The 12,615-nt window shown below is 40.0% G+C and overlaps 1 protein-coding gene across 2 annotated transcripts in view; it reads left to right on the top strand.

Annotated features, from left to right (window-relative positions):
• LOC136430803 (uncharacterized) overlaps positions 1 to 12,615 on the top strand; it is a 38,427-nt gene that overhangs the window by 15,018 nt on the left and 10,794 nt on the right. Inside the window, exon 1 of one of the 2 annotated variants that reach the window (XM_066421761.1) lies at positions 9,091 to 10,038. The exons of the other annotated variant lie outside the window; for it this stretch is intronic. Coding sequence (XP_066277858.1) covers positions 9,903 to 10,038 — 136 coding nt within the window. The 5' untranslated portion in view covers positions 9,091 to 9,902. Of the gene's footprint in view, positions 1 to 9,090; positions 10,039 to 12,615 lie in introns of those variants that run through there. 2 annotated transcript variants of the gene reach the window in all.

Below are 12,615 nucleotides of genomic sequence, written 5' to 3'. Positions count from 1 at the left end.
TAGTCATTTTCGAATATCAACGAAACATGAGTCCCTCCTTCAGACAAACGAAATGAAATTATACAGACAAAACAAAAACACATGATTTTTTCCCCTCAAGCTCTCTGACCGAAACTCAGCCAAACCATACTCGGCATCGCTGCGATAAAAACATACGTTACAAGCTTAACAACTTTTCCGCTTGTTGAACCAAGTTTCTCCCGAAGTCTGTCCACATAATGATGAAGGCAATCCAGGCCCTATGTTTAGTGTGATCTATAGCCACTGTAAAGATGAAGGAAATGAAATGTACTAGAGGCGTTTTACACGCTATGGAGTGTGGCAAAATGGTTTTCCAAAGTGCATACATGTACATGCTGTTAAGATCATGCATGTCTCCATTACTGGATATTCCCTTAAGGTAATGATGAAATGTATAAACAACTATACAAACTTTGATTAAAATACTTCTATTATAACGAATGTTCTCTTAAGCAAGATTTTGGTAAACTAATGTTAGTTCTGTAGCCGACAGTCTCAGGTTCGTCGCTTGAACTGTATATCCTCGGCCTCCACCAGGCGAGCAGCTTCAGGCGATGTGCCAAGAATAATACTTGATTATCATTTCCATTACATTTGAGGTATTGTTCTCATTTGGCTTTTTAGTTTGTTTGTCTGTTTGTTTTTCCGGATATTTGGCCAGCAATAACTTAAAGAATATCCCAGTACTTGCGGTAGTCCAGATTCAGATTGTGACGATACAGCTTTGGTTTCCACTTCAACATGTGTCCATTCACATCGTTTTTCGTTACCAATTTGATAAAGTTGTCACTGTTGACATGATCATTTTTTCATCATTTTAGAGCTTTTGTACTATCAAAGGCTTGTTTGGAAAACCACCTGGTCAAAAACATATATTTTGTAGCGTTTGACCACGTTGTAAATGTTTGGCTTGACAGAGTTGATATATATTTGTTGGTTTTCCGGAGCTCAATTTGTCAACATGTCATTGACTAGAATGATCGGCACACCACTGGAAATATCGTGTTAACAGTATTGTTCAGTGTCATATGGACATTCAACATCTTAGCGAACGACGTTGGTTAAATCTACGACACTACGTTGTTATGTGTGAATCGATTGTTAATAGATAGAGCTATGGTGACAAAATTCATTCCAAGAAGTGCACCTTTGTTATATGATTCTGTATCGTATACAAGGCTACAACTAAGAAATACTGCGTGAAATCCATGAATTGCTTTTGTGCGCAGACCTTTGTAGCAAATAGGTCCGTCACGGCCATATGGAATGTATGGAATGGAAAATGCGATGAATATATAACAATCTTTTCTTTCAAGAATTGTTATTGCATTAAGAAAGCACCGATGTTGTCATCATGAGTGTAGTCGTAGACGCTCAGGGTTTTCCTCTTCGCTCAAGATACAATGTGTAAACACAACTAACCACATTTGCAGTATCCAAAGACCTAGATCCATCCGACACATTCCGTCAAATAAACATGTCATCGGAAAAAATATAATGTCATCTGTATCAAACATTCCAATCATGCTGACCAGATACATATTGGTGCACAATGACTTGATGGACATATTAATTTCCTTTCAAAGAAATTTCATTATTGAGTACGACAAGTAACCTGTGATGTAGCGTTACTTCATTCAATATGGCGGCGTCCGCCTGCCTGGAAAAATGAAATTTGTCGTGAAAGATTGCAGCATGTCAGACATGATTCTTGGACTTAACAGCTGTTGCATTTTTTTGTACGTAAAGAAGAATTCTTCTGCTCTATGTATATTGTTGTGTGGATTGCTAAGGTGAACCACAAAAGAAAATTATGACAAGATTTCTGCATCTGATATTGGTAAACATAGGAGTTTTGTGCCTCCAATACCAAGAATAACTTTTTTATTTTATTCATTGCAACATTAACTAACAAGCACGTGGTGACAACACACTCAAGCTTATGGTCATGTCATCAAAACAAAGGGCACTACAAAAGTACAATGAAACAAATACAGACAAGCAAAACACAAGTATGACAAAGTAATGTAAGATAAACCACATAGTAACAAAATCGTATGAAATGTTATGTAAAAATGACAAGAACAACCTTCTTGTTAAACGTTGCAATACTCCTCAACTTGTCAAGAGCTCCAATTAACAGCTGGCGCCGTAGCGTTTGTACTTCATTACTTCATGGATTCAATATGAAGGAGACTGTATAAGCGAATCCTTGATTTCGCAGAAGATGCCGGGGGAGCGTAGGAGAACAGTTACCGATGCAAGAGTGTCAAAAGAAGTAGTCAGCCTTTGAGAAAGAGCCTTTTTTAATTACTACTTACCCTGCAAACAGGTAGACATCTGCACGTGATATAGATGCAAAAGAAAGTACACATCTTATATTTTGCTATGTCACTTAATGCGTTACATATATGTGCCATAGCTAATCGTAGACACAGAAAATAGTAACGAAGCGGTGACAGAATATCAACAGCATGAGAACCATAGAAAAATATGAAGAAACTGTATCCGTCACATAACTTTGTGACAACTACAAACCATTTTTAGTGTCTCGCGCTCGCCTAGATCTAGATCTTTTGGTTCAAGATGCAGAACAAAAAAAGTTGGGTAAGTGATCATTTTGTCCACTTTCGTTCTCTCTCTCTTCTATCGATCTTGCCACACACACACGCACACTCACACACACACACACACACACACACACGTATACACACACTCACACACACACACACACACACACACGCACACATGCATGCACGCACACACACATACACAAACGCGTGCGCGCTCGCACATTTTTCGGTTTTTAGGAAAGCACTCGCCAACTGGATGTCTATTCGTGAAGGTAAGCATATTTTGGCGTATATTTGAAACAAGATGACCAAGCAAAGATCAAATAACCGGCTCTACAGCTGCATTAAAATTATTAGGACTCAAATAATTTTTTCATGCTCACAATATGATCGCATTTCATGATTGTGCTGTGATTAAGAGTAACGACAATTCGGTCAGTGGCCAACACATACTCGATTTACTAAGCACCTCAAAAAGTCCCAATTGGTAGCTAGATTGAGAACATCTTCTTCGCTCTAATCTATTCTAATAATTATATCTTCATACATTTCAAATTCAAACATAAGCTTTAGATTAAACAACACATTGTTGTGTTCATAATTTTGATGGAGAACGCTCACTGTTGTCCATGACTGTGACTATCTTGGCAGGTAGCAACAGAATTTACATGGTGTAGTTGGCACGGTAAAGGGCTGATTCAGCTGTTGCTATTAGTATCAGGAATCCGTTGTTTCATTTGGTGCTCCAAAAATATTAATGTGCCACAGAGATTATATTTCTATGGTAGGAAGCAAGAGTTTAATCCAAAGCAGTCCTAGTCCTTCGCCTGTTCGAAATGTATCAGCAGGTTTATGTAGCAAAGCGCTCCGTCTTCAGCACGTATATTTGTTTTATACTTCTAACTTGATATTGATATTGTATTTTTGGTACAACGATGTCCTGATTTTTTCATCCTATGGATAATATCTAGATGTCGAATGTATATATACTCGAGCAGTTCAAATTGTGATTCAGAATATAGAAAAAAGTGATTACAACAAAGAAACAAAATGTACAGGGGAAGTGATGCATTGAATCGGATTTGATTTCAAAACTTTAATATCTTATGCGGTCGTGATTGCCGCAGTCTGAACCACCCGGAACTTTAATTTCCTGAAATATAAAACAACACCAGTTCTCCATATTTGGAAAGCGCTGTACACAGAATGCCTCACGTCACAAGGATTCGTTCCAGTTTGAAAATGTTGCAATGAGATACAAATATGGACATAGTCTACTCTAAATGCGTCGCAAAGACGGATGTGGTGAGGAAACTATATGTACAAGTGACTGCGCAAAGCTACGCCTACACTTCAGCATAGCGGCTTATGTAACCCAACTTACTTCGCCATAAATTGAATTGACCCCATTTCAGTAAGGCAAATATATTTCCCCTATCAGGCAGATTGAAATTTGCGGGTTGCTAGGCATTCTGATAGTTCTATCGTGTTGACAAACAGCGCACCATAGTTACACAGTATTGCTGCAATCCATACCCTGATGGTACCTATTCCACACGGCCTTCAAGAGGCGGCTGAAACTCTTGAAAAAACTATTTGCATCTACAAACACATTAATACTGCACTGCAAAAAACATTCACAGTCGTTTTAGAATGCCCTATAATGTTTGTACCCGATCAGAAGGATATCAATATCTTCGTCATCCGTCCAACATGGGCGCAACACTGGAGTCTGCAGAGCTTTTTGCAGCTTGGGAGATGGTTTTAAATTACAATGTGTCATTATCAAACATGTAGACAGGCACATTGTTGTGACTTTTCCACATTGTTAAGCTGTGCAGTAGTTATGGAGGCAAACTTCGCTAATCAGTGTGGCCGCCACTAAAGGCAATGTCAAGGTGACTCTAGCAATAAATGGTGACACACTTGATTTTCATTTATCGTGTTTTTTGCCTTCTCAATTTTCCCCATATTTTACCTGCTAGAAAAGTAAAAATCATCTCGTATGTTTGGAAATAAGCTAGCAAGCAAACACAAGCACGCTACTAAGGTATGAATCAGATTTATCGGATTGAATCTCCAGTTGACATCTGTAGAAACGAGATTCTCACAGAAAACAATACTTTGTTTACGCCAAAGATAGTTAGTTACCCAAGCAACTGTATAAGATTTCGAGGTTGCTTGAGTAACCATTTTTGGCGTATCTTATTACCTGGATGTCTAACCTTCATCAACGTAATACTTTGTTTGTATGTTGTCCATTCTGCCCAAACGATATTGGAGATGAACGTAGCTTTATCGTGGGTTGTTCACGATATGATGATAAATGCTCAAAGCTGTTTACCATTCTTTCCGATTGCTTTGATGAATATAATACAGTCCATCCAATAAATAAATTTACTTATATTCTAGGAGGAGATAACCCTTACTGTGTACAAATTGGTAAATATATAAAGGAATGTTTAGACCTTAGAGCCGGTAGTGTAAATGAAACGTTAAACTCAACATGTTGATTCATTTCTAAACCTTTTAACCCATTTGTATCCAATTTTCTATGATTGTTTATATGTGTAGTGGTTATAGTTACATTTACGAATGTCACTGTACCTTTGTTGCTTCAAAAAAAAATGTGTATTTTTGCATTTTTTGTCAGGACGTATTTAAATGAATGGCACGTATGACGGACATCCATCAGTTTTATTTTTCATTTGTAGAATTGGAGTTTGAAATTTCACACAATATCAACTGTAAGAAGACGTCAAATGTGTGAGAAAGACATAGTGATAGTGATACAGATACAGTAACCCCTAACTTCAAAATATACATTAGCTGATCATGCAGCTAGCGCGGGAGGACGTAACATAGCAGTATGGATGGGCTGATTGGGCATCGTGCACAGCAAACCCAGCACAACAATACCTAATTTCCTGATCAGCCTAATAACAAATAAAACTAGATTTCCACGAAAACATTATCTTCGCCAAATAATCAAGGCTTATTATGGGTAGTGATTGATATTTATATGCTTTAATATCACCCCCTGCAAATTTTATCGTACACCATGCCGTTTGGAAGTTATGGGGGGGGGGGTAGTCTAGGTAGGGATAAAAATTATTTGGCGGTACAGGACTAGTATATGTGTGTAGTGTGCTGACATATGTTATAACTGGTCATGAAAAAATATGAGTCTGTATGTTGATATAATACGGGCCACAAAGGTTTGATATTGTAGTGTCGTAAGTTGAAAGGGATGATGTAATGGTACAGTCAACATATATGAATAGGATAAATCTTTATTCCGTATCATACACATTTTGAAAGATATAGTAAATGTGACTTTTCCGTACCTAGCAGTGGTGCAGTTTTGGAGCAGTGTACTCTCCAAGCAGAGCAGTGGGTCCGGCTGGTTTTGACGTGTTTTAGGTGTTTTTTGGGGCTTTCTATTTTGTCACCTTTTCGTTATGTCGCCAACGTGCTTTGGACAAAAATACCTAAACTGAACACATGAAAAAACAGCCGAACACACACCTCTGCTTGGAGAGCAGTGCTGTGCTCCATTTGTTTATATGACCTACTTTTGCCAGGCCATTTGTTTATATGACCTGTTCACTGGGACACTGTCACATGTTTAAGAGTCCCAATATGAAATGCAGCGGATTTACAAACTTTCCTTACGAATCATGTCAATTAGTTCCTGATTTGCATTACTAGTCGTTCTTTATGTAAAGCACCATCTGAGCTCTCTACGTACCAAACATCACGACGATCTGTCGACCCCTTCTCAAGTTATTCATGCCCGAAGGTCAAAACAAAAACACCCACTGCAGTTCCAAACGAGCCGCTAGGGGGCTCAAACTTACACAACTTACAAAATCATGACCATAGCACTTGCAGATAATATGCCCTCATATTTCGATGCTCGGCTGCAGTACCTTAGGTACCAGCTAGAAGGCTCATTATCGAATTTGAACTTCCTTTCTGTAAACCATACCCATCCACTAGATAGCATGCAGAACCATTCACAGCTTCTTGAGTTATCTTGGAGACATACAAATACACATACGCACGATGCCCGCTGCAGTACCGATGGAAAATGCCAGGGGAACCATTTTTGAACTTGACCTCTGTTTTCACAACCGCTACACACCTACCAAAAATCATGAAGATCCATCAACGTTTCCGTCACTTTTTTTGCCTACATACAAACACACAAAAATGCAAAGTTCGCTGAAGTACTGTTGGAAAAACCCAGGTGAACCATTTTCGAACATGACTTTCCTTTTCACAACCACTACACACCTACCGAAAATCATGAAGATCCATCAAAGGTTTCTAAAGTTATGCTTTTGACATACATACAGACCCATCCGGCAGCTGGCGTAACCAAAAACACAATCTTCTTGGCGAAGATAACGATGTCAACTCTAAAATCTACCAAAGACCAAAACGACAGTGCTACACAGCTTCCCCAACTCAATTCTTGCCGGTCCGAGGCATGATTCCAAACGCTCCGAGGCATAATTCCAACCGCTCCGAGGTATGATTCCAACCGGTCCGAGGCATTTCCAACCAGTCCGAGGCATAATTCCAACCGCTCCGAGGCATGATTCCAACCGGTCCGCGGTACAATTTTCTTTACGCACCGCGACCTGATTCTAACCGTTCCTCGGCAGAATTTTCTGCCCTACGCGCTGACCTGCGTTCCTCGACAGCGGCACAGTCCCCTGTCCCCCACGCTAATACAGTGGACGATCCCAGATGGGTCAAGGGTCACTCGTGTTGTGAATGTGTGGTGAACGCCAGTCAGGTCGTGTTTTTCAGTGCTTCGTTCTGACTATCACCGTCTCTAAAAATACGTGCGTACAAACTAAAAGGAAGCCCTGATTGTCAATATCAACTACAATATCAACTACAATCGACGGACAATTGGCGTTAGATATTCCTTTTTGCCCCTCCCGTGTCAGTAGATCGACTGAAAGGATGATATAGTGGGCGTTGACCCCTCTAGAAATCTGCCTGTCGTGGACTCAACATTGCTACCAGCACACACACACACGTTCACCACAAAACAATGTTGTGTAATATGCACATTAGATATTGGCCATAAAATTCATTGACAGAAACATACGGTCGATAATACAAAAGATATTCTTGTTCAGTCACGGAAAAATCCTGTTATAGCCCCAGCCATGAATGAAATCGAATGTTATAGAAATGCTATCTGTTACTAGTAGTCTGTGTTGTCCATGTATGAACTTTCATCAAATAACTCGACCATGCGATATGCTGAAAGGACTAAAAAAAACCGTGGCCAACTTGAACTTTTGCCACCGTAGGAAGTTGTCCTGCGAGACACTCCGTTTAGTTCAGGTTCAGAATCTGAAATAACACAGAAACAAAATGCAAGCTATAGTATAACGTTATATAAAAGGAGAGCTAGCTGAGGAAGAGAAGGATGCGTACCGATCCCGTCAAGTACACCGCCAACTCATATGATATATATACTATAGTCCGTAGCACTGACAGTGTCAGGTTTGAGGTCTCTTGAACTTTAATATCATAATTTAAACAGAGCCAAGCCGGTTTTATTGCTGTCACGGTTGTTGCAACAACAGCAAATATGCCTATGACACACGAAAGTTTATATTTTCGCAGTTCACATTCGACACGCGTGACCCTTGACCCATCTGGGACCGTCCACTGTATTAGCGTGGGGGACAGGGGACTGTGCCGCTGTCGAGGAACGCAGGGCAGCGCGCGCGTAGGGTAGAAAATTCTGCCGAGGACCGGTTAGAATCAGGTCGCGGTGCGTAAAGAAAATTGTACCGCGGACCGGTTGGAATCATGCCTCGGAGCGGTTGGAATTATGCCTCGGACTGGTTGGAAATGCCTCGGACCGGTTGGAATCATACCTCGGAGCGGTTGGAATTATGCCTCGGAGCGTTTGGAATCATGCCTCGGACCGGCAAGAATTGAGTTGGGGAAGCTGTGTAGCACTGTCGTTTTGGTCTTTCGTAAAAATCACAGCTATGGAGGGAGAGGTATCCTTGTTCCCAAAGGGCGACTCTGTTCATCCGCAATTTACTACCATGCCTTCCGATGTGTAGTGAACATTTTACTGAAAAAAAATCAAAGATCTACCCATTCCTAAAAACGTTTAGTAGATACTAATATACTATCATTTCCAACAAGTTGTGCCTTATAAAAAATGGTGTTATCATGTTTTTAGAATATCATATTATCACCATAATTATGGCTTGGCGTTAAGTATGTACATGTAAATATTTTGTTTGATTTCATCACAGCTTTAATCCTGCATTCATGGATAGATCTTGTTTCATTTGTCTTGCCTACATTAGAACAGAAAGCTTCGTCTCATGGTCAAGAAACATGAATATCTTTAAAACCACCCCGTGGGTTATTCCGTTTCTGTACGGCATCTCCAAGACGCGCTCTCCTCGCTGTACTACCCTTTATGAATAATTATTAGCTCTTGCTCTCCAATTCGATGGAGGACGCCATGCGCGAGCTAAAAATAGAACTGAAGGATTTTTCTGGTTGGTGCGCGCCGATTTATTTCCAATTTGGAGGCAGCTAAATAAGAGAGGTTGGCTACGTGCGTTGCAAGCATTGTGCCGTCAAGGGGTTTCTGGAAGCGTTGGATATATCCTAGATGGCATAAGAGGACGGACCATGTCCCTATCGGCTACGATTTCATGATCCCGCCATTATTTTTAGCAATCTGAGGAGGTCGAAAATGCGATAAACCTGGAATTTTGTTGTCAAGCAAGGGGGCGGACTGAGTCCGCTGATTCCGCTCAGCTTGGCGTCCGCGCAATTTAGTATCGCAAGATTTCAATTACTAGTATTATGATCCGAAGTCCTTCTCGTTGATCGATTGTTGGAAAACCTCAAGGCTCGGCCGTTAGCTGTGTTTAATGCCATGCTCGGTACAAACGTGGAGGACAGGAGATTTCCACCTTTCACCCAGAGGAAACAACATGGCGAAACACCGCGGCGGTTACCGCACAGAGAAGGAATCAAGACACTACTGCTATCCTCTAATGTCGACGACCGCTTCGAGTGACCGATTGAAGAGCACGTCTTGAATAATATTCAGTGTGCAACAACGAGCAGCCACACAACGGCTACATATTCTCATCATATCCACTGCGAAGGATTTCTCCCGTGGGAACTGTACACTTCAGTGGGTGCTACCCAAGGAGCGGTACTGACGCTACGCCGAGCTCCTGCCACCGGGGAGGGGTTAGCCGGGACCATGTTCCCAGCCCCGCCAGGCTCGCCCCCATGTTGAACACCTGTGGGCTGTCTTCTGAACACAGACCGTCTGCTCATCAGAATTCCCCTGGCCACGGAGCAGCAATGACGTTCAGAAAAATACGCTCTACCATACGGCGGTTGGGAAAACGTCAAGACAGCTTCGGTAACCTGCTTGTTGTTTCTTCAACCCCTTGCCAAGTACCATTATATGTTATTCTGTTGATTTCATATATTTCATATCTTAACAATCACCATATCACCTGCACAAGCTAAGTCCTGAGTACGTGTCAGCTTACGTACCTCAATAGACCCTTCCGCTCATACATAAATTCTATCTATATCTATATTTATATTCATAGCTATATCTAAATCTATATCTATATCTAAATCTATATCTTTATCTATATCTATCTATCTATCTATCTATCTATATATCTACATATGTATATACATATATTAATGCACACGTTTATGAGTGGTTTCTTCAACTAGAGATGCATCCTTGTATAACGTTATAGCTCAGTACTGCAATATATAAAGAAATCATACTCCCGTCCAGCACTGCCTTTTTAAGCGTAGGTTCAGCCGATAACCTAGATTTCAAAGGTATAATTTTGTACACCAAAAAGTACTGTTGCTCACTCATACAATTTAGAATGTCACAAATTTTACCCATATTTATACAGGGCCCGTTTGCAATCATCTTTTTCGGCATAGAATTTCATATTTACATGATCTACACATTTCAAAAATATAAAATTCCAATCATCTATACCAAGGGGTTATGGCATTTTCGTATTATGCAAATTAGTTTGGTAACTTCATAGTAAAAGTCTTCGTCTTGAATGCGGTCAGTGCCTCTAGATCTGTGCCTGGTCCATTCGCTATAGCAATGCCTATTCATTGATATAGGGGTATGAGATACTTTCCCTTTTCTGTTAGTTGTTATCTTTAACATACGAACTAAACATCAATTGTTCATATGGCGTACCGATGTCGTGGAATTCTCATGTCTCTATGAGCTATTCGCCTTCTAGAGTATGTGATTCTGTAAAGAGACATGTAATGAAGGTCTACTCCAAATTCGTCTAACAGAACAACATTATCACAGCAAGGATATTATAGAGATTTCAGGTCTTGAATGCTTTATAGATTTGATATGTAATCTAGGTACACTTTAAGAATTATTCTTTGCGAGAAGTCTGTGATCATATATCTTAAGTGCGTTGATAAAGGTTAGACATCCAGGTAATAAGATACGCCAAAAATAGTTACTCAAGCAACTGGATTAAATTTTGAAACAGTCAGACGTTTCAGACAGCATCCGCTATCTTTCGTCAGTGACTAAAGAAAGATCTGGTAGAACTAGGTTTTATTATCTTTATACCTTTATACTTCATTAACATATCTATTCAGAGTTTTGGTATAAAACCTACTGTTCTACCAAATCTTTCTTTAGTCACTGACGAAAGATAGCGGATGCGCTGTCTGAAACGTCCGAGTGTTTCAAAATTCTATCCAGTTGCTTGAGTAACTATTTTTGGCGAATATCTTAACTTGGTCTGTACTATCAAGACTCGCCTTCTTATTTTCACGTCGTGCAACGGGCAGTTATTTTTTTCAAGACGTTGGGTGGAAATTGGCACTTCAGATTCATGTAGACATCATCATTTTGAATACAAGTCATCATAATTACATGTAGTGAATGTCTAAGTAAATAGAATCTGCATATCTACCAGTGAATATACTTCTCAATGGTGCATGTCCATGATGGATAATTTACCGTCAGTCTTGGTGAACCTAGTTAACCTTAGATTTATTCACTCCTCGTCTAGAAATGTACATAACAAGGCCAATACACATACGCGTCTGTCAAAGTCATCAGAAGTTCACATCAGGAGCCCCAACCGCTTTCACTTTGACCAGCAACAAACAATAAAAACAATCAGAGTCTTGGTAGAACCGCCAGTACTAACAACGAACATTTGAGAAACAGCAGGCGCACCGGGACTTAGGGATGGTCTTCAATAAGAGGGGAGGTCAAGTTGTATATATCTGTGCCAGGATACAGAAAGTATGACAAAAAGCTCAAGACCACCTGTACTGACACGCAATCCAACATATGTGCACAAAGATGCTCCCGATGACTGCATGCCTCGATCCTGTAGAAGTATGCATCTGATGATGACGTTCATGTTCACCGATGTAATCACAGGTGTCAATAACCAATGTATCTTTTAAAAAAGATGTCCACGCTACCTGTGGGAAAAATCAAGGAAAAAAGTAATGTGATGTGATATGATGTGATGTGATGCACTAACCCGTTGAATGACCAAACAAGCAACACAGTTAGACCATACATAGAAACAGAAAACAGACATGTTTCTGGTGTCGGACTTATATATAGCTCCGCCAAACACTAAACGTAATTGTCTATATGTTTTGTCTAACGTTCAAACAAGTCATCCGGAACAAATGCTATATATATATATGAGTAAGTGCTTCAATAATGATATCAAATAATTGGAAATAAATTAGTTGTAATTCTAATTGTAACAAACACCATCTTATTAGTTGGGCTGTTTTGACTGTTAACGTTTGGCCCTCCCCATTAGCTCTTTTTGATATGGATATTTTTCAACATATGTACCTATTTTGAGCAGCGACATATTCTCCCATTCTTGGCAGAGTTTTTACGTGCTGATATCTTGCAGCGAGCTAAGGGATTGCGACAATACGT

The sequence above is a fragment of the Branchiostoma lanceolatum genome, chromosome 3, assembly GCF_035083965.1.
Source record: "Branchiostoma lanceolatum isolate klBraLanc5 chromosome 3, klBraLanc5.hap2, whole genome shotgun sequence".
Lineage (NCBI taxonomy): Eukaryota > Metazoa > Chordata > Leptocardii > Amphioxiformes > Branchiostomatidae > Branchiostoma > Branchiostoma lanceolatum.
The sequence above is the reverse complement of the archived record's forward strand: the minus strand, read 5'-3'. Positions and strand labels throughout refer to the sequence as shown.